This window comes from Astatotilapia calliptera, chromosome 11, assembly GCF_964374335.1.
Source record: "Astatotilapia calliptera chromosome 11, fAstCal68.1, whole genome shotgun sequence".
NCBI classification, from domain to species: Eukaryota; Metazoa; Chordata; class Actinopteri; order Cichliformes; family Cichlidae; genus Astatotilapia; species Astatotilapia calliptera.
The window spans coordinates 13,213,885-13,237,411 of NC_137432.1; the positions used below are offsets into that span (position 1 = coordinate 13,213,885).

At 39.7% G+C, this 23,527-nt stretch overlaps 1 protein-coding gene across 1 annotated transcript in view; it reads right to left on the reverse strand.

Annotated features, from left to right (window-relative positions):
- The window catches only part of LOC113032123 (CUB and sushi domain-containing protein 3-like), a 167,926-nt gene that overhangs the window by 29,978 nt on the left and 114,421 nt on the right, over window positions 1-23,527 (reverse strand). Inside the window, exons 49-54 of the mRNA XM_026184798.2 lie at window positions 21,960-22,133; window positions 20,747-20,920; window positions 18,309-18,494; window positions 14,816-14,989; window positions 8,806-8,988; window positions 5,883-6,059 (exon numbers count right to left, since the gene is read on the reverse strand). Coding sequence (XP_026040583.2) covers window positions 5,883-6,059; window positions 8,806-8,988; window positions 14,816-14,989; window positions 18,309-18,494; window positions 20,747-20,920; window positions 21,960-22,133 — 1,068 coding nt within the window. The remainder of the gene's footprint in view (window positions 1-5,882; window positions 6,060-8,805; window positions 8,989-14,815; window positions 14,990-18,308; window positions 18,495-20,746; window positions 20,921-21,959; window positions 22,134-23,527) is intronic.

Here is a 23,527-nt window from a genome sequence, read left to right on the forward strand (position 1 = left end):
AGAGGTCAGCCGGCTGACTGTTAACTCACAGCGAGCTCTCAGCTGAATGTCAGAAGCTAGGCATCCACCTTTTCTTCTCCTGGGGAGCGTCTACTTTCCACTATAAACACGCCTCTTTACTCAACTGCAGAGTGTGTGTAACTTATCAGCTGTTTGGGCTGCATAGCATTTTTGGGGGGGGCTGGTTCAGGAAAATACAAAGAAAATGATTGTTTTTGTACCAGTTTTGTGTAAATACCTGCTGTCAGTGATTCCTGGGATACTGTTTATATGTGTTAAAATCACAAACAGCCTACAGCGGATCTTTGGCCAGAGTTTTTTTGCAGTCATTGGCCTTCTGAGGGGGGGTGGGGGGGTGAGAGAGCTGTTTGAACGATCACCTTATTGTGACAAAGGAATCCGCTGTCTGTAAAAGTTACCCTTAAAATTACTGCAGCGATTTATCAGAGATGCGTGGAGCATGGATGGATAGTTAAAAAAATGCAGGTGGTTCACACCCAGCAATTTACTGCATAACATATTTTTACAAGTTCTTTTTTTCAAAGTGTGTATTTATTTATTTATTTATTTATCATCAGCATCCAGATGGTTCTTTTCCATACATTTTGAGTGGTTTTTCTCTACATTCAGGTTGAGGGCTCATATGATGATGATGATGATCTTTGATCGCACAATCACAAGAAACAATATAGAAAATGTATAAAATAGGTATCAGCTGTTGATAATCTCCCAATTGCTTAGTTGATAAAATAAATCATATCCTATGGGGGCAGAGTGCTGTTTCAATGGTCACTCATGAAGACCAGGTTGAACAACAATAACTGTTACTTCTCAGCATATGGAGTTTTTCCTATAACTAAATAAATAAATGCTGCCTGTTGGACATTTATTTGCAGGACATGTACCAGTTGTTGGACTTGGAGTGTCCCATTCAGAGCACAAAAGTTTTAAACTAGAGTATTAATATAAATCGCAAAGGTGATAGACCAAGATTAGCTGCAGACAACTTGAGAAAGCATGCATATGCTATGACTGTTAATTTATTTGGAAAGCATAACTGGCGAGAATTACCAATAGTTTTAAGCACAGTGCCAAATCGTTGTGGTTCACTCCTACACCCAGTGTTTCACTCATTAATTATCAAAAATATTCAGAAAAAAGTGCCAAATATTTCTGACAGAAATACACACACTTAAACATATTGTTGCGCAATCGCAGTGAGTTCAAATTTCAATTTAAAATTTTCATTTTGTATAAGAACATTAGCAATGCTTTCATGTTCAGAAACACAAGTCAGCAATAATCTGTCCAGCTTGTTCGGTCGTTTAGCCATGTAAATCAGCTTTGTTGGACCAAGGACACGTCTAAAACCTGCAGGACACCGGCCCTGGAGGCCTGGAGTTGGACACCTGTGCTCTAAAGCAATGCGGCTCCACACTGCTCCCCCTGGTGGTTACACAAGATATTACCACTGGTTTTCCTAAATACTACTTAGGGGCATTACTACCAGAGGTGTGGACTCGAGTCACATGACTTGGACTCGAGTCAGACTCGAGTCATTAATTTTATGACTTTAGACTTGACTTGAAAAAATGTTCTAAGACTTGTGACTTGACTTGGACTTTTACACCAATGACTTGGGACTTGAATTGGACTTGAACCGGTTTACTTGAAAAGACTTGATATTTTACCCCAAATATAAAATTTAACATGCATATTATATAGAGATTGAAAATGTGACGTCATTCACGGGTAGAACCGCAAAGGATTCTGGGAACTCGTGGCAAGCGGTACTAGCGCACGCAGGCTTTCAATTAAAATCAGTTACACAGCGATAAAAAGAAACACAAAAATGTCAAGAAGCTGTTGTATTATTAACTGCAATAGCCGGTCGCATGACAGCCACGGGAAGCCGACGGGTAAAGAGATCGGTTGTTATCGGATTACCTCGTTGAAGAGAAATTGTTCGAGCCATGTTTCCGAAGTAACAAAGACGCGACGGATGGTCTGGATTGCAGCCATTCAAAGATCAAATATAACGTCCCAGAACACTCCAGCTCACAGGTTAGTCTGCTCCAAGCATTTACACGAAGGTCAGTGTTTTGTAGTAGTTAATACGTCATTTTCATAACATAATTAGTGATATAGGTTACAAGCAAGTCTGGCGCTGAACAGAAATTGTCGCGCTATGCTCCTTTGTTTATTGTGCATAAATAGTGAATTGTCCTGACACAATATTGCGTTTCGCTTCTGTTATTATGGTACATTGACAAAAACATATACTTTATTCACAGGATAAAACAGGTTTTTTGTATCACTAATTGCCCAGTACGATTACAGCATACAGTATTATTGTCACTGCTACATTTCTGTGATGCTACCAGAAATTATTTCCACTACTAATTAACTACCGTTGAGCTCAAAGGTCCTATTAATAAACGGTTAACGAATGTGTATTTATGACGACGATTTGTGAGACTGGTAAACTTATGATACGTACGATGGTCTTTCGTTCTACACGGTGCAGTTCAAGGTCCTGCACCCATCCGTCGGTAAACTGTACCTGGGCTTGTTGCAGTGACCTGAAGTTACTAAACTTCATGAGTGTATGCGCTCACTCCAAGAAGCGTATAATTATAAATATGCATATAAATATGCTAAGATGAGATAGCTGACTTCATCTAACTAGCAAATGTTGTCCAGGCTACGTTGGTGATACAGTTTTTTTTAATGTGTATGATATTTTTGTCATGCGATTTTAAAGCTGGTCCTACAACCGCATCCAAGAATAACATGCAGCTTATCTCAGAACTGTCGGTGAAAATTATTCTTGGAGCTAGGTTTAATTGAGCTGCATTTTAAAGAGGTGCAATTTCACAATTTGTGTATATTTTCTAAGTTCACTATTTTGTCATGTGTTGAGAAAAACACAGATTTTAAAATTACATGGTCTAATATTTACATTTAGCATAACTGCAACATTATTTTTTCGTTGTTTTTTTTTTTAAAGACTCGAAAGGACTTGAAATTCAAAGTTTCAGACTTGTGACTTGACTCGGACTTTTACACCAGTGACTTGAGACTCGACTCTGACTTGCCTGACATTACTTGAGACTTGACTTGAGACTTGAGGATAAAGACTTGAGACTTACTTGAGACTTGCAAAACAATGACTTGGTCCCACCTCTGATTACTACTCATGGTTGCATCATCCATGTCACAGGCGGGAGATGTCATTACAAGCACCCATCACCCGGCAATTGGCCAGAATTCCACACATGACAATACAGTCACTGATGAGGTGGCCATTATAAGTGTCTGTATCTGTACGAGTGAGTATTTATCTATCTGCATTGTTACTGAATCACAATAACTCAAAGAACAGACACAGTTTGACATCTTCAAGATAAAAAGTCATTGACAAAGAATGATAAATAAAACCTGTTTTTTGCATGTTATTCTACAAATTTCAGGCAACAAATACAAGAAAGCATGGCTTTCACATGCTGCGTCACATATGCTTATGGTCTGGATTACACCTGGGTTTCTGAATCTGTACTAAGATTATGCACAGTATATATGAATGTTCACTGCATATTTTGTGTTGCCACATTTTATATGCACAGTTCATTTGAAGCCACCAAAATTACACATTATCTTCAATTAAGCATGGCACATCTCTTCAAACCCATGTCAGAAGCTGCTGGCATAAATCAAGGACAGCTCATAAAGATTTTAGCCGGTGTCAGGTGACCATCTTGTGAGGAGGTGGAAAAGTCATCTTTCCAGAAGAAAGGCGCAGAAAGAAAGAGGAAACAATGTGTGTATACAGTTGTAAATCTTTAATTATGCATGTCTATCTATGGGAAGTGAAAACTCAAGTTAAGCAAGCACAGTGCACAACAGCTGCAGGCTACCGACTTCAACAATTTAACTTAACTATGCAGCTTCTTTCAGTGCACTTACTTGCTGTGAGAAATTAAGTCAATAAGCTGCTTCCAGTAAATCTTCATGAACATTTTTTTCTTGCTTCTTGAAAGTTTAATATTGTTTTCTGTACTGTGATATACTTTGGGAACGTTAGTAACATATACTCAGATTCTACAAGGAGGACAGGCTGAGATGGAAGCAGGTGATACACTGTGGTGACCCCTAAAGGGAGCAGCCGAAAGAAGAAGTAGTAGAAGAAGACCAAGAAGTGACACATGATGCTATATCACTGATTTTCTTTTTCTAAAGCAATGTGAGCCGACCAATTACTTAGTATATTTTAGCTACTTAGGAAAAAAGAACTCCAATTTGAAGAAACGGATCGCTTCAGAAATGCCTTCATGTACAGTAATCCCTCTGCACCACTTGGGGAATCCAATACTACACTTAAACTGACAGAGAAACGCACAGACAAGAGAAGCGAAAATATGATGATAGCAGAGAAATCAACTGAATTAGAGTGTATTAAACGGCAAATATTCTCACTTTAAAAAAAAATCCCTGTTCGCCATTTATTTGACAAAGTGCTTTTATGGTTTTAGTTCACAATTCACTGAGCAACTCTCTTTCCTTAATACACTTCATCTCATTTGCTAATTTCTGAACATGCTCTATAAATTTCATGTATCATCCGCTAAGAGTTTGTGGGGAGAAAAAAATAAAGTTCAAACTTTTCTCTCTCCCCTTGAGAGTGTTGTGTGACTTTGATCTGGTAACCTACATGATCGATTACCCATGAACCGTGAAAATGATTGCCTCCTTAATGAAGGCACAGTGAGCCAATCCTGGCATCCTAAGTGTTGATGTCCCTGAACTGACCACTAAACTTTAATGTGAAGTGATAGTACAAAAGAGAAGAAGTTTGGGGATGAGCACGCTCCAAAGTGGGAAAAAGAGCTAAGAAAGCTCCTCTGCTTTACTGCACGTTTGATCATTATTATTCAAACCCATTTTTTCCCCAGTCGTTCGCTTTCTTCACTCCTTCCCTGTGCATCTCTCTCCAGAGACCCATTTCAATCCAGAATTGAAAATTACATCCACACCATTTATCTTTTTCTTGTCATTCAATAACAAGCAAAAAGAATAAGGAAGAGAGAATATGGGGACTTTCAGAGAGAAGAACAATGTGTAATTTTGTTTCAAAGTCATCCTGATGCAAACTGAATATAGATTGGAATACTTCTTAATTACTCTGAGGCTCATTTGCCAAGATCCAGACAATAAAAACTGCCTGACATCTTTGATGCTTCACTGGGCGAACAGGCTCAAAGAGATTTGTCTTAATCGATATCATATATTTCAGCAGCGCTCCCGGCACACGTGATTTCAGATGAAAGAGGGCACAACATCAGGTTCAATGTCCATCGTGTTCAACTTGATCATACATTATACAAAGAACGAGACTGGCTGCTGATTCAATCTGCTATGCTAACAGTACATTCGCTGTGCATTATTGTGCTGATCATCCTTTTCCACATTGAATTTGTGTTTACCCATCACACCCAGAGGAGTGCCTAATCGTTCTTGTCCTATTTTCTAACTTTTTCTTTGTGTGCGCGTGTGTTCTAGTTCTTGAGTAACAAATTCAACGACTGCCAGACTTAAGTGTGACTGAACTAAATGTGATTAACGAAGCAACACTGAAATCCCTAAGATGTGTGTTCCCTGTTCACCGCAGTGACAGAATCTGGACTATGCCTGACCACATCTTATTGATCAGACACCGATCACAGCATAGCCTTTAACAGTGACTACTGACACAGCTGCTCTTCTTCTCATTTTCTAATGAAAGTGTGAACGCTGTGCAGCGGAGAGGCCTTTTAAAGAAATCCACCATGACTACGAGACACAACTACATCCTCCTTTCATGTGTCTGTGTGTGCAAAACTCACTTGTGCAGTTTGGAGCTGTGCCAGACCATGTGCCATTTGCCAAACACTGGCGTGTAGGCGAACCAGTGAGGAAATATCCTTCCATACACGAATACACGATAGAATGGGAGAAGGTTGTGCCATCCAAACGGGAAATACGACCGTGAGCCGGGGTACCTGGATTCCCGCACTGTACCGCTGCAATACAGGGGAGAAAAGACAGGATGTGAAGGTCAGAGGTGTAAAATAGTAATGGATTTTCTATTTTCCATATCAGTGGGTTAGAAGCCCCGAAGGTGGCTTCAAGATGACTTCTGAAGGTCCCGAGGGGATTAAATGGCTGTGAAAGGACATATTCACGCACTATACTGTGAATATAAATATTTATTTATGGAATAATTGCTGTTTTGCCTTTGACCTGCTGTATGTTTGCAGTTTCTTGACTTGTGTCTGATTAACTCTCAGGTGGAAAGTCTGCAAAGGGCAGACTGAAATCCTCGGCTTGTGTTCCTCATTATGTCTTTGTGCCTCCCATTACGGGACGTAAGAAAGCACTGCTGCTTGTTTTTTTGTTTTTTAGAGAAGCTGTGAATAAAGCAGTAAAGAACAACTAATCTATAGAGCTTTATTAAGAGAGGCTAATGAGCAGAACTGATGCAGTGGTACACAAAACCTTATCGCAGTATTGATGAGTCATCAGTAAATAAAGTGCAGTTTGTGTACTGTCAAGTCCTACAGTACATCTATGGTGATGGCAGTGCTGTCTAAAAGCGAGGGGGTAATGTGAACAGTTACAGCTAAGGACTCAGGGCGCACTTATAATGATAATAAAGCTGAAATGTGGCTGAGCAATCCTATGATAGGGAGAAAAATGTTTCCAGTGCGGTAGAAAAGCACCGGGGATTGGGATTTTTTTTTTCCCCCCACTCAGGAATCCCTTTCAGTGTTTTTGAAATCTGCTCATTTTTTTCACTGAAGAGTAGAGAGGACAGTTTGTTTCATGTGTTTTTCTTCTGCTTCAAATCATGTCTAATTACAAAAGTGATCTGCTCTCTCAATCACCTAATTGCCTGGAAAATGTGAAATAGTGATTCTAGTAGGAGACAGACGTGTTGCAAGTGTGGTGGTGATTTCTCAATTAACATGTGTGCATACGCAGAAACTCACTGAGGTGCAAACGCATCACTCAGCCACATACCAACATACCAACTGCCAGCATGCTCACAGCTCTGTTCTGCAAAGGCACACACACACATGCGTGAGCACATATAGCCACAGAATGTATGCATGTGCTGTTGTGTGTATTTACCAAAAATCAAGTGCGGCAGCCTCTTTTCTCACCTCTTTTTAATAATTCAAGATCGACACGATGACAGACACACAAAACAGACCCTCGTGGCAACGTGAGATGTATATCATGTTGAATATCCACACTGAGTGTTTTTCCGGAGACTGTAAAGGGGTTGTGGATAATGAATGGATGGACTTTAACATGAGACAGGGTTTTAGATCACAAGCAGACAGCACAGAAACACATTCAGGCTCCAGTGAATTCCTGTCCCCCTCCCTGACTCCCGACGGTTGAATGGATAGTTAAAGTAATCTTTAAATCAGGAGTTCAGCTGGGAGATGGACAGATAAAAAGCTAGTGGAAGAGAGACGCTTGGTAATAAAGAGAGGGAGGAAGAGGTTGAACACAAAGTGAGGGAATGAGAGGGAAGAGGGTTAGATGGCAGATAGGGATGAGAAGATGGCTAGACAACGAGATTAAGACCGAGAGAAATCAGAAGAGGAGGGGCCTGTGTTGGAGAAATGAACGCTAGAGAAAGGGGGGAAAAGAAAGAAAGAAAGTCAGGAGATGGAATGAAAGGCAGAGTAGTTCAGAGGACCTGTGCATTTGCTGATTATATTAAAAATGACACTGGCACTCATCCAAGCTGGTGGACAGTAAGCTGAGGAGCGGAGAAGCAGTCAAACATTTGCATCAATATCCGGTTGACCCCTGGGGCTAATTTATGCAAGATGTAGAGCTGGCATTCTGTGAACTAATATCTTCAAAATCCACAATGATTCATTTATCACAATCCAAAAGGAACTTGGCTTTAGGTGTCTAGAATTAATGAATTTTTCGGCTGCAATCTGGAAGCTAGTCACAGCACCATGTGCTGGCAGAAAATACCAGACTGCAGCAGAGAGCTATTTATCCATCTTTTTGTATGTGCTAGAATGCAGCCAATATGTTGCATACATTGTGTGTTTAAGCAAAGGCCACGTCCTGTTTGAAAACTGTGGATACCACAACCGATGCTGATTCTTTATTTTGCACTTGCACAATGCTTAAAGTGGCTTTACAGCAATTTGTACTATACTTTTAGAAACTTTGAAAGACTTCTGAAGTTCTCTTCTAACTTTAAGCTTCAGGCCTTCCCATAATGCAACCATTGTCTTTTAAATCGTAAGCCCAAGGGTTATTTCACGTCTTTTTTGGTAACATGAGTTGTATATTAAAACTTGAGACTCTCTCCAAAGAGACAATCCTTTTCATCAGTTGATTACTGCTTCCTGCAACAACCAAACCCAACTTTATGTGGTGGAGTGCCCCTTTGACATAAAGCAGAGGTTCAAGAACTTTGTCTGGATAACCCTACAGTATAATCCAAATAAGGTTTAAAACGGATAAAGTCTGATCGCTGAAAAAAGAAAAGCCCTTCAAACCAGATATCTGGTAATATTCAGTGCTGCATGTTTCTTTTCTTTCTACCAGAAAGACAAGAAACTATCGGGATTCAGTACGTGGCCTCATGGAACCACGCAGCTCCCTCTGTATCTGTAGGAGCTTAAATGTGTGCCTTTGTGTAAAGAAATATTTGTGTGTTAGCTCTCAGTTTGACTCCAGCGTGTTTCATACATAACATCAAAGCGATATTTTAAAGGTTTCTCTTACGTTTGCAGAACGGCTGTTTGCCAGACCAGGTCCCATTGGGGAAGCAGATCCTCTCTGCTGAGCCATACAGTGTATGTCCCACTGCGCAGGTAAAGCGCACTTTGCTGCGCACTTTGAAGTTCCCTGCCTCCCTGCTGGCATGGGCAGGTGTGCCTGGATCCCCACAGGTGCCCGTCGAGTCACCTGCAATGAGAGATAAAACAGACATTGAGCAATGAAAACAAGACGGCGAAGATGCCATCCACCTCACGGACTGTGTGTACGTTCTCAGATGGATCCTTTTAAGTTTGTACGGCAGTGAATTGCAACGCAATGTTCCTGTCTGCCAGACAGAAGACAATACAAAGAGGGCTTAGACTCAAACTGGATAATGCCTGAGTCTTCCAGGAACCAGTCGTAAAACATACAATGCACCGATGAGCAGTTGTCACCATGCCAACAGCCTGGAGGACCAATACTTCTCATAATTTTGACACCAGGAGCTTTCTGTCCATAAAATCAGCAGAGCTAGCATTAAAACGCAACCAGCTGTGGCTATGAGAAATGATGAATACAGTTTGACCTCTAGAGATAAATGCTTTTTCATTATCTTGAAATATACCTTCTGTCCTTTGTTCTGTGGAGGAACATACAGTACTTTCAGTGTCACCACCTCACACCACCTATCATGCATGTCTGTGAATTAAATCATAAAAAAAGTTGCTGTCTCTCTCACTAATTCCCTTTATGTTTCCATTAGTCTTGTCTCTGTCGGCTGAAAGAAATAGGACGTGTTCTCCTTCTAAGCCATCGGAAATGAGAGAGAGATGACAGGTATGGAATCAGGGCAGTGACATCACTGCTGAAGATTTTACGTTGCGATGAAGAGCAAGCCTAGCTGAATGGTGCGTTTTTAGGATGGAGTCTTTGATGGGGTAGTTTTGTATTCACTAGAGACATCCATCAGACCAAAGGAAAGAAGCACATAACACTAACTGCCACTACTATTGTTGCTGCATTCTCTCACAGAAAGGAGTTGAAGATAGAAAAAAAGTCCAATGTTTGGCTTCAGAGGAATAACAGAAACAGAGAGATACAGATTTATAGAAACAGACATTTAAATTGATAGAAGGATAGATGCACAGATAGATGATCTCTCTGATGGATTTATATTTATTGGCTTTAAGATCCTGTTCCTTGAGCTGTGCACACACCCCGTGCATCACTGCCTGCTTGATTGCAGCTGTTCTCCGTTTACACAGCAGCAAACAGCTGCAGTAATACTGGACTTGTTGACAAAGCCTCGCTGCACAAACACAAAGCTCATATCTTCTACACACATCCCACTGCTCAAATGTGCACAAACTGCATTTGTCAGGTCAAGGGCCCACAGCTGGAGAAGATAAGTTTGTGTTTGGCCATGAATGTGTATATCATTCCATATATATGTGTGCCATTACAGCATACATGTGAGTGTTTGTACTTGTTCTCATCTCTGTGTGCAAGTTCAGAATATGCATGTATATCGCGCATGCAAGTGTTGTGCGTATGTGTCTCTCTATGTGTGTGTGGGTGTGTATATATGGCTCACAGCAGCTGTCGGTACTTCATTAGTCTCCTCTGGTTAGGTGAGGCAGGCTGACTCGGCATGCACTGTGACAGCTATAATCTTACTAATTGGGATGGTGGTGATTTGGTTTGAATCGGGAGTTAATGTCCGTTCACCAGGCTCCCTTTGTGAGGAAATAATAAGGCCTTCAACTCAGCCATGCAACAGACTGGGACAAAAGGGGAATGGACTGGCAAGAGGTTTTAAGACCCATCGTACTAATTAACAAGAGACGGCAGATGAGAGCGGAAGGATAGATGCATAGACGGGCGCATGGATGAGAACCGCTGCTGACGCTGGGCTGGACTTCTGATTAATTTATAGTTATACTTATTTTGTTGCTACTGGCGATGAATACTCTCTGAGAATGATAATGTGGTATTTCCATAGCACTGATAAAGCTATCTCTAGACAATGTAGCAACCTTTCTGTAAACAAATATGGCCATCAACAAAGCAGGAGCTTAGAGTAAAAGGACGAGACATCATGCAGGGCCTTGGAAAAAAAAAGAGAGAGCGAGAGAAACATTTAAACACAGATTAACATTTTCTAGATAGATAACATGGTTGTAGTAATTCTGACAATTCTTTAGGCTGATGTGCCAGTTAAAACTAGGTGCTAAAGTGTACACTTGCACTGATTTAAAACTCTGCAGGCATTTGGTGCTTCGCAACTTCACTTCCTGTAGGCAACAACCGAGCTCCAGCTGTGTTGTGGTTCCTGTTTCTGCTACAGCTGGAACAGATGTTTACTGCCAGGTCTAAATTCATCAAGCCTCATAATGATGAGCTAGTGAGCTACAATGGTACATTCTTCCCATTATAAGCTGCAGTTTTCATAGTTAATTAGGAGCTCTGCTGCAGTTACATATAATACTGTGTGACAACATGATGGAACGAAGCCTTCCCGATCTGTATCAACATAATCCGAGTTCTGAGTGTCACAGTTTCCTGCTCGAGTCTGTATTTAGATACTGCACCTATAGCTTATAGTTCTGCTTGTCAGTCCACATTAGGGATTCGTTAGAGATATGAAGGTTTCATCTGTTCTTTTTCTGGGCCTGAGTGACTGCACTGCATACATCTGTCAGAGTGAAAAAAAAAAAGAAAAGATAAAATGGCTGAATTCTTTAAAAAAAAAATGTATACATAAATTTTAATAGTATGCACACATCCAACTGTTTAGTTTAAAAGTTTAAAGATGTCTTGAAACTTAACAAGCTTGTCAAACTTATCCCCTTAGTTTGTAGTAGTGATGTAAATTTACACATGTCAGGAATGTCTCTTGCAGCCACTTTTATATGCAGTATTTCATATTCCAGCTATAATCAGTTAAACAGTTGTACAATGTATGGGTGAGTGCAGGCCCTTTGCTAAAACCTGAAAAATACTGCCACAGCATAGTGGAACAGTGGTTAGCACCGACGGCTCACAGCAAAAAGGTTCCTGGTTTAAGGCCAGACTGGGGCCTTACCGTGTGAAGTTTGTTTGTTTGTCCTTTCTGTGCCTGTGTGGGTTTCCTCCAATTACTCTCTCTACCTTGCACAGTCCAGACAATGTCAGATTATTTGTTGATTCTAAATTCACAATGGGTGTCAATGTGAGCGCAGACGCTCCTCTGTCTCTATCTTTGATTCTGTGACCTGCCCACCCATGATGTGGAAGAAAATGGAAGGATGGGTCTGAAATTTCACTAAATGTCTTGAAACTTATCAATGCTAAAGATAATTAGCTTTTTGTTAGTGATCTTGTAAAGTGTGTCCAAAGAATATACAAGGAGACCTGTAGGTGCATACCTGGGGATGTCTGTGTTTTAAAACCAACGCCTTTGAAGGGGTCTGAGAAAAAGGCTTCGAATGGCAAGTTTATATGTTTAAGTGACGCATAGATTGAGTTGCCTGGCCTCAATAACCACAGTTATGCAAGGAGGATTATAGGTGAGTCATTCAACACCAAGAACACACCACCACCTGCTAAGCAAAGAGGCAGAAGCATCATGCCCTGTGGCTATTTTCCTTCCAGTGCAACTGGTGCAGTACTATGCCAAAGTCTTGAGCCATTTCTCTTTTCTTAATATTTTGCTTCTGAGGAACCAGATTTTCTTATATTTGTTTAAAGTGGTGTTGAGTAGTAGCTCCCCAAGGTTTTCTTTTTAACTACACAAATAAGTTCCCAGAGATGATTCAAGATCATTTTTGATCACAAATGTATTTGGTTTGAAAGAAGTACTTTACGTTTAAGCAGCATCTGCTATATTAATACAAAATGTGTTTCAGCACAAAGTTATTTAATCTGCATTTTGTAATCTAAGTATATACAAGGAAAGTCGATATTTTGTGACCATATTTTTCCTTTAACTTCTTGGGTTACAGTAAACTAAAGGTTTCTTATTTCCAATTGAATTATCTGGTTGTTGTGACCCAGGACTGTTGGTCTGCAGGACAAGTTTCTCCAGGGATTTACTCGCTTAACAGCAACATTATAGATAGTCAGGAACAGATCTGATTTTGGCTTCAGTGGTCAAATTTTTCACGAGTTGATGTTGATTATGTTTAGACAAGTTAAATAAAAAAACAAGACTGGCGTTAACTGTTTTATTTATTTAGCCAAGAATAATGCAGTGTATAAAACTAGGTTTCCTCTGATAAAAACAGGAATTTTAGGGTAGTGTTAGAGAGGGTTAGGGTTAACCCTATTTGAGCTCATGCTGATCAAATTGCCTTGCCATCAAACGTCAAACTGCTTTTAAAATCTAGGTGATAGGCAATAAAAATAAAAATACCTGGAATCATTATCTAGCTTTGTAAAACCAATAACAGTACAATTATATGCTTTATTGGTTCACAAGACAATGTAGGTTCCAAGAAAGACTAAACCTTTGTGCATTTGTTTTCTCTGTTTTATTTTGCAATGAAATAATGAAATGAAAACTATGGGGGATAAATTTGAGACTGTGCTTCCTTGTGCATCTGCGCTCTGCCCTAGGAATCTAACGTCTGTATTGCCTCAGTACTTCTCAACTGTCTGAGCAAATAGAATATAAGTATTAGGTAAGTAGAGAGTTCACACTCCCATTGAAAGAAGTGGAAAAAATAACCGCCACACAAGTCTGCTTACAAATATTACTTCTGGGTCAGTGAGTTGAGCAAAGAAAGTGAACATTCAGTAAAGAGAATCCACTTAAATGGTCAGAAATGCTTAAGTGTGATGAGAGGAAAGTGCTCAGGGGGGATTAAGGGGGAAGTTTGAAGTTCTGCAGACATGCTATAAGCCTCTCTCTTTTTTTACAGTTTTCAGAAAACATCAAGGGGAGATTCACGGGCCTAATGTACTGAACATAGTACACAAAGTTGTACAAAAAAAAAAAACAAAAAAAAAAAAGAGGTTTTGTCAAGGGTGATATCGCTCACTCAATTTGAGTGTCTCAGCAGGAAGCAACAATTGTGTCGCCAAATTCTTTGGTTTAGGTCCAAATATATACATCCGGATCATGAAGAGAAACGATGAGTAAGGGCTACGGTTCGGCACTAATCTGGCTCTGTGTGCTTTTTCTGGTCTTCATCAGCGAAATGCAGATATGTCAGATAAACAGGAGTGCCTGCTCTAAAAGTGAAATACTGCTTTGAGTAGATGGGAAAATTGTTCGCAATAATGAGCAAATGTACATTAAATCCAGTAAGAGCTCCACAGGGCCTTAATTTGTGGGCAATAATTGGCTGACTTGGCTGATATCTGACCCAATATCCCATTAATACTAGCACACTGAAGCCTTTCGACATTGTGTTGCTGTATTCATTTGAATAATCTGGTAGGTTTCAAATAAAATGCAGTCTTATCTCTTCGTTTATCTACGTCTTGCACTATTCCACAAATACAGACAGTTTTGGTTTAATTTGTCTTAAAACCTGATTGAAAAATTGAACTAAATTATGTGTGTGTTGCTCCTAGCATTGACAAATTCAATTTATGCTATTTAACAGTAGCCTGTGCCATTATTCAGAGAACTGTGGACATTTCTTCTGTAAAAAAAAAAAAAGATGCTGCTGCTGAATTTTTCACCACAAACACAATTCCATTAAACTCTATCATACTGGAGCATGTTGAGATATTCTAGAGATATCTCAAAGCTCCACAAATCAAACCAAAACCACACTTAACCTCTTGTGTGGATATCACAAAAGGTTAAGTGTGGAAAATGTGTTTAAATAAAACCTTTGAATCACATCACTTTCCATTAATTTAGAAATACAAATTAAAGGACAGAGATTAAATGCACTTTACAAAATAAACTAAAATACCCGAATACTGATTTAAAATTCTCAAGGCAAAGTAAAAAAGCCAGACTTTTATTGCTTTATAGCTTGAATGTGTTCAGGACTGCCTCTGTTTATATGCACACCTAAATTTCTGTGTATCTGTGTACCTGAGCAGTGGGGCAGTGGACCACTCCAGTGTCCATTCAGTTGACAGGTGAGTGATGAGTCTCCTATTAGCTGGTGGTCTCCGAGGCATGAGTAGCGCACTGTGGATCCAAATGTAAACTTCTCCCCACTCATGACTGCGTGCGGAGGTATACCTGGATGACCACAGTCCACTTCTGCATGATAGAGAGGGAGGAGAAGGGCAATTATTAGCATGAAAAAATGGATGGGTGGATTTTTGTTGCATGCCTCAACACACCTGATGAAATCACTATTCACACGATTACCGGTGCCAGTGGGATTCTTTTAAAAAAAAAAACATTTTTTAACTATTTCATGAGAAACAGTTTAATAGAAGAGGAACCATTTTGACTGCATTATTTACCATTTCATTGAAATATCAAAATATCTAGTGAGCTGAGGTGGATGAAGCACATGCAGTGTATCATTGTGACACAGCCGGACATGAATGACGCCCTGTCAGAAGCAGCAGCTAGTCCAGGACACTTCTTTGATTTCTAATCTATAAGGAGTTCAGAGAAGCTTGTGTTGAAAATGCAGTCTGAGTAGATTAATGTGCCTTGGTGTGTAAAAGAGAAATTTATTTGCTTTCTGCACTGTCGTAATCATTTTTCATCTAAAAGTGATTTGATGCACAGACACACTGTGAGTACTGGGACAGTTACAGATGTGTTTGTTGTTTGAGCTCTTTATGCTACAAGATAATCAATTTGAAAGAGATAAATGATACCAAGCTAAAATGCCAGGTTTAAGTTCATACAACATAAACACTGAAAGAAAGAGTTTGAATGATACAAATGAAGTCAAATGCTTTGATATACAGTTGTGCTCAGAAGTTTACATACATTCATCACAGGCATGAATATTGCAGTAATTTTAATTATGTGCTTTGAATGATTTTTTTGAACTGTTGTTTTTCCAGGGTGGAATGGTTGTACAGTATACATACATAATGACTTTAAAAACCAAAATTGGGTGTGCAAGTTTGAATTTATTTAGGATTTTTTATAATCCACACAGGGTATGAATACACGTCCAAGTATGTATATTCCATATTTGGTTTAAGTTCCTTTAGCAAGTTGCAGTTTGACCAGAAGCTCTTGTTAGCTATCAACAAGCTTCTGGTAGAAATGTGGCTGGATGTTTGACCACTCTTCTTTGCAGAACTGGTAAAGTTCATGACTTTCATAGCACAGATGTGGCTTTTAAGCAAAGTCTGGAGATTTTCAGTAGGTTGAGGAAAACACCGAACTATGTCTACTTTTAAATTGCCTAGCTGTTGCTTTGAGGTGAAGTTGAGTAACTGCACTTTGTGCAATGTACCAGTACCAGTGGCAGCAAAACAACCCCAAAGTATGATGCTACCACCACCATGCTTGACAGTTGGTACAGTGTTCTCAGATTAGAAAGTCTCACTTTTACTCCTCTAGGAGGTATTTGTCATTCTGGTCAAATACCTCCTTCTTTGTCTCGTCTGACCATTCTTATGCTGCCAAAGACAAACTACTAAAGTTGAAAGAAATTGTGATGAGTGTATGTAATAGTCTGACCATAACCAGAGAACAACGTTGTGTATTTTCTAGTGATGTTTTTTCCAGGACTTTTTCTGCAGCTCCCTTTTGTTGTGGTCCTCAGGAAGCAGACTGCAAATCAATCAGGCTGAGACCAGGTGATTGTCTGAGTCAATCAGATATTTCTCATCTTCACCCTCCCTTGCTTTGCTGAAAGATTACATTTTTCTGAGTTTTTAAGCAACTGGCAAAATTGAAGCACATAGAAAGCTTTTTTACACCTTGGGATTTATCCTGTTGGTTCTACCATAAATATTAATAAATGTCAGTATGCTTATTCCAAAAACTACAAGAAATTTTCTTTCCCCTTTCTCTCATTTTCATAGAGGTGTACTTTTGTTTCATCAGTTCACAAAACGTTTTCCACCAGCTCTTCCAGTTTCTACTGTAAATTTTTGCCGACTACAATCTGGTATTCTGTTTTTCAGACTTACTAGAGCTTTGAATTTCAATCCTCTGAGGCTCTGCTCATGCAGGACAAATGGTTTTCTGGTTATTCAAAAGAATTGTACTCCTTGGTCTAATAGGTTCTTTGCCATTTTGTAGTATTCTTGTGACTACTCACTTTTCTGGATGTACCTATAACTGGCTGATCCATTTTCAGGATTATTGGCTGGCTATTATTAGCTTCTCTACTTTCTTTACTTGAATGATCACCTTTCATCCACCTCAACAGAATGGTAGTTCAACTCTGAGACATACAGCACCCAAGTAAAATTACTGACCACTTATCTACTTATTTTTGAATTGTTGCAATCAGCGCACTACGCCTCTGTGGCTATCTCTTTCAAACACTTCTTTCAATATTGAAGCACTGAAATTACAGGTGAGACATGACACTTTATTATATCATCTATTATTTTATTTCAGATTTAATGTGCCTAATGAGGCACAAACCCAATTGAATAAAAATTCCCGGTGCAGTGTAACAGAGTGGACACACTTCATATAAAACTCTCACTCTATGGATTTCAAGCCTAAAACCTAAAACCTGCTTTATCACTTTCCCTGCTACTTTATTCTTCTTCTGACCTTTATGCTTGTTTGTAGGAGCTATCATTTAATCAGCTTAGTCTCATAATGCAAAGTAAGATTCTGCAGTTTTGCAAAGCTAATTTCGTAACAAAGAGTCACTGATGCCTGGAGCAGTGAATAAACATTTGAGAGAGACACTCCTGTGTATCTCTTTAATTACTATTCTGTTTGATAAAATAAATGCTGCGCGTCATCTCTCTACCATGAAATGAAGTGCTTTTTGAGCCTGTGTGGAAAATGTGAAGGTTTACTTTGGATAATTTCGCTAGAAATAGGTCATTACTGCTGGCAGCCTCGTGCAGAAACAGAGTGCATGATGAACCAGGTGTTTGAGAGCCACATTACAACCTGGGATAACCCCTACAGTATATAGATGGTAGTTGCTGCAATTTAAGTGCTTGGTTTTGAGGGAACATTAACTATTGCCTGAACAACTGGCCCTGTGACAGCTTCTCAATTTCTCAGTTAGGCACAGTGTGCCATAACCATAAGCCACTAGGGCATCCCACATTACACAGATGCTCACAATCACACTGTTTAGCAACTTAAACTATCAAAACTCTAAGAAGCAAGAGGGAACACAGATAAAATTGGGCACACTTAGCTGAAAAAACTCATCTTTTCTCTATATGTTTTTAGTTGGGGCACTTGGAAGTTTCACATTAAATACAGAAGTTACTCTTGGCTGTGGCCTTATTCACAAGGGGTCACCACAGTGGGTAACTCCGTGTATTTGATTTGGTAGCTTTTTACACCATATGGCCTTCCTCACACAACCCCAAAGGAATTAGTGCGAAATACAAAAAAAGATCCTTAATTATCATTTCAATAATTAAATGACTTTATACTTTAAAACATGCCACTTTACCAATGCATTCCGGTAATGGTTTGTCCCACTGGCCCACCGGCTGGCAGGTGAGCACCGAGGAGCCGAAGAGGTAATATCCAGGGTTGCAATCGTAGAAGACGACGCTGCCGAATGTGAAGTTACCGTGCTCAATCTTACTTTCCCGGATCGAGTTGGCAGGAATACCTGGATCCGTGCAGTTAACCACTGCAAGAAAAAAACCCCCAGAAATGTAGTCATGCCCTGCTTCTTTCCTCAAGCAGATTGTTCATAATGGAAGAACGCAGACAGTCGAATATTGATAGCAGTCCAATTAATTTTTATTGCTTCAAGGATATTTCAGCCAAGATAATTTTAGCCAAATCACCGTTGGAGCTGCATAGCTGAATAAATACTTGTTGAACTAAATGTTGAAAAAAGGGCGTTTTGCCCTTTCCAAATACTCCTGTTGCCCTGAGTGAAATCGTATTACGCCTGTTTATGGATTCAATTTATAATCTTTATCCTTTTCATCATAAGTGTGCTGTAATCATGTAGTAATGGCTCCTGGCAAACCTTTCACACACATCCTTTAATGATCCTTTTTCGAAGATCATGTAAATAATCTTTGGATGCACATCTTTTGAAGACTGTAATATTTACATAAGCCAAAGTTAATATTCATTTCTTGGCAACATCTCCATCTTGAATATGTATGATCTCTGTACATGTGGTTGCTATGGCACTGAGATGTGTATAATCATGCCAACGCACTGCAGGAGATGAATTATAACATGCAGTCATTCTTAATTAAACTATAATACCACACTTTACACAGCTAATTCACAGTGACGGTTTCGTCATAGATGAATGTGTAATGTGTTTCCTGGTTCTTTTGCCTATATTGGATCTACCGTGGTCACGAATTCTGTGAGTGTGAGCCGTATTTCATGAACATCTATTTTACTTTAACATGTCACTGAGTGTTACATCAACACATTCTTATTTTGCAGCAGTTTAACTCTTCCCGGGTCTCATCACTCGGGCTGCTTCTGGAAGACGTGAATTCTTTTTGTCTTTTGGTTGGAGCTTGGTTTCCGTAATCGCTGCCTCTCAGTATGCTCACATGTGAGTTAATAATAGAACTGTTGATGTGACCTAATCACTGGCTTTTTCTGTTTGTTCTGCAAACATGAAGACAAGAGAGCACAGACTATATTTGGCATTGTCAATAATAATTTCACCTAACGCTTGAAAAAAAACCCCAAAAACACACTGTCACAAATCCACAAGCATCTATTTTGGAAGCAGTTACAGTTACAGTCCCTAAAACCACACTGCTGACAAGACGGTTCACTCAACTGAATGTAGACGAGGGTGAAATTAAGTCCAAAGCAACATCAAGGTTAATCAATAATGCAAATGCGACAAAGCTGGCATAATGTGAGAAAATTTTAGTGGGAACAAACAAGCGGATTTTGACAAAGGGAGTCATGACAGTTTAATATCATCTCACTCTATCTTTCACCAGTTCCATCTCTGCAGTGCCATTTGGAGTAATGAAAACTGTGGCTCTTCATATCTAATTGCCAACAAAAAGCATGCCAAGAGGAGAGGTATTTTTAAATGGGCAAAGTCTGGCAAATCTAGTTTTGGTCCACTAGGTAGGAGACCAATTAAAACAACAGTGGATACTACTTAGATGCATTTCTCTAATTTGATGAATTCATGATGTGTTTTCTATCTTCTTTTCTGTGAATTTTTAAACTAGTTTACACCATTTAGTACCTATTTACACCGAAACAAAGATTCTTCTTGGAAGCAGAACACATTGCTAATGAGCCTAACACAGGCAAACTACAATTGGTCACAACTTAAAAAAACAAACAAACAAAAAAACAACCTGACACACCCAATAAGATCTCTCCCACTGATTGCAGTCTGAGCTTTCTTGCCTTCAAAATAATCTCTCCCTGCAGCGCGGGGAGAAACTAGCTGTAAAACCGTAGAAACAATTTCCCAATTATAGTCCTCTTTCCATACATTCTGCTGTAAGCTCATTATTGCTGTTTCTCTTCTTTTTTTTGCTCTGAGGCTTAGGCTCCAGATGTTGCCGCCTAATGCTCTGCCCAGAGAGCGGAACAGGTAGGATCTGCTCTCATTCAGATCAATAGATGTCTGAGCTCCTCCTCTACCCATTCTGCTTGTTTCCCCATTGCCTGTGCTGCTGCAAGCTGGCTGCTGATTGCTGAATGATCATGATACATCTGCTGGCTGCTGAATTCTTGTGGTTTTCCCTGCTTCAGACCTGAATAATCACAAAGCTCCTGCAGAAGCTAGTGGGACCAGGCTGTATTCCATTTCAGCTTACTGGCAGCTGCCTGTTCAAATGATAAACCTTCTAGCCTCTGTTCTATGAAAAAATTAAGAAATTTTCTTTTGCATGTATATGCTGCAGGTGTTCTGTGGCTGGACCTTACCCCTGCAAGTTGGCGGCTGGTGGCTCCACTGACGGTTGGCCTGGCACTGAGCTGTGGAGGGTCCTTCCAAGGTGTAACCTTTGTTGCAGGAGAAGTGCACCACATCATTGTAGTTGAAGCCATCGCCTGTGGTGCGGCCATAGATAGGGCTACCAGGGTGGCCACATGTGACAGCTTGAGTTGAAGCACATCACCCAGGTAACATGACAACAGCAGGCGTGAAAGAGGAAAATGACAAATAAAAGGCAGCAAAGAAGGGTTACAAAGAAAATGGAAAGGAGAGGAGGTGAGACAAATACAAAGTGGGTGGGAAAACAGAGAGAATAAGGTAGAGAGAGAAAATTCAATAAGAATGATCGAGGTCATGTACAGTGACACCTATCACAGAAGAGTCATTATCATACAATGAACCTCGGAGGGCAACGGGGGAATTAGAAGTCAAGACATGATCTCCACTGTGAAAGGGCAAACAGCACATTTTAGAGCATCAATAGGCGAATCAGAGATTGAAACAAATTACAAGGTTACGTATCGACTAAGGACTGATTTCTGTGTTTGCCAAATAAGAAGTGGAGTAAGACACTCTCAGCTTTGGAACAGAATTATTACTTTATAGAAATATGTTATATCTTAATGGATGCTACAGCAAATCTTTGTTTATTGATCTGTGTTCAACAGTACAATTAAATCATTGTGTTTTTGGCTAAACATGTCATGCAAATATATATATTTGCTATTCCTTATAAAATAATCAAATTAAATCCTTATTATTTAAAAAAAGGAGAAAAAACCAAATGGACTTAGAATAAAATATTCATTTAATTGCATTGCATTATTTTCCCCTGTGCAGGAACGCCTTCTTCTGTCATATTTCTAAACAACATGGGTCAGCAGAGGAGCCGATGAGACACATTTGAGCGTTTCACCATAGACAGGATAGCTTGTAAGGAGCCGCCTGCACATCCACCAAGGTTTTATTCATTTGACTATATTGTGCTCAAATTTTCATGCAAACAATGCCTGCCATGCCTGCGACAAGCAATCAACACTGAGGCAGGAGGCTGTGTTGTCAGACACTCACGTGAATTAAACGCAAAGAAACCTGTCCATCTGAATTCAGATTTACACCCCCAAATAAATATATATATATATATATATATATATATACATATATTTAAATTGCAATCAAACACGATTGTGTTAGAGTACTTACGGATACACACTGGCAGATGTCCAGACCAGCTGTGGTCTTGCTGACAGATTCGTACTGAGGAGCCAATGAGCCTAAATCCAGGGTTGCACTGGTAAACCACCGTGTCTCTGTAACCATAGTTTTCTCCAATCACCTGTCCATTCACAATCTGCTCTGGAACGCCACAATGACCGGCTGTAGGGTGGTGGAAAAAAGAATACAATAAATATGTTTATTAAATATTTACACATCTTTCTCAGACAGACCAATCGATTCTTCAGCATCAGTCATAGAGATTTATAAAACTCTGATAATAAGGAGGCTCAGTTTTTGCTTTTCCTCAATCATTCATGTGGTGCTTCAGTGCTCGAGTTCAACTTTCTATCATTTGTATGTGTTGGAGAATGAAAAGCCTCAAGTGGCTCCCGCTGAACTGACAAATGATAGCTGCAGGGTGGAAACACGATTTTAATTGTGTTACCATGTTTGAATAACTTTAACAACACTATCATAAAACGACACGACTAAATTGGTCTTTTTAAAGATCTTGGAATTATACTGTGGTCCAACAAAACCAGTTAGAGTATTAGCTAAACATATTGGAATTTGGAAAGCATTTTTCAGCTCATTATCTCTGAGTTTCCATTTCTAAATTTGTATAATCAGCTGCACTTGTAGTGATAACTTTGCCGTCCTCATCGACAGTAGACAGAGAAACGCATGTGAAACTTAAAATCTGCGCAATATGCTCATGCACATAATCGTATTACTTTCAGCTACAATAAATCCCTTTCAGAGAGCAGGAATCTTGCTGAGATTTGCATTGCCACTTAAAACCTGGGATATTGCCCCTGACTGTGAGTCTGATTTCCCTAATTCACTCCTGCACCCAGAAGCTCAGCCGAGCATTTTATTATCACACTCTATTTGAGAGCAGCCAGATTCTGTGAAGATCGTGCTGAAGTAGGCAACTATCCCGAAAGGTCCCTGGCTATGTTAACCCTGTCAGTCATATCGCTAAACAAGCTAAAGGTGCCCTCCTTCTAATGAACTGAACCAATCTTGAGCTGAGCTGGGACCGCTCTGCAACTCTGCCGCTAACTGACTAATATAATACATCTGTGAGGCAAATATTCACATTCTGCTGTTGGGCAGGACTGAATGTACAGAGCTGTGATGAGCCATGCTAAGCTAAGCAGTAGCATGCTGTCCCTGTTTATACAAATTCTACTAGTGCAGCTTAGCAAGTGTTTTACATTTTGACAGAAGCTGTGGCTCTTCAGCTGCTCTCACGTTTCAAGTTTCACAAGGACAGGATTTACTTTATACTCTACAGAAACCTGCTCCAAGCACTTTTAACAAAGGTATTTGATAAAAGTGCTTGCACATATGCCTTAGAGACCATCTTCTAATGGGATCACACCATAACAAATCCATCAATACAGTGCTGTGCAAAAGTCCTGAGCCAAACCTAATATCTTTATATTTTGCTTTTGAAGACTCAGAGTTTCTTGTAATGTTTGAAGTGGTCTTGAGCAAGTAGTTTTCCAGGTTTTCTGAAGGTCTTTTAAAGTTTTACTTTGGACACA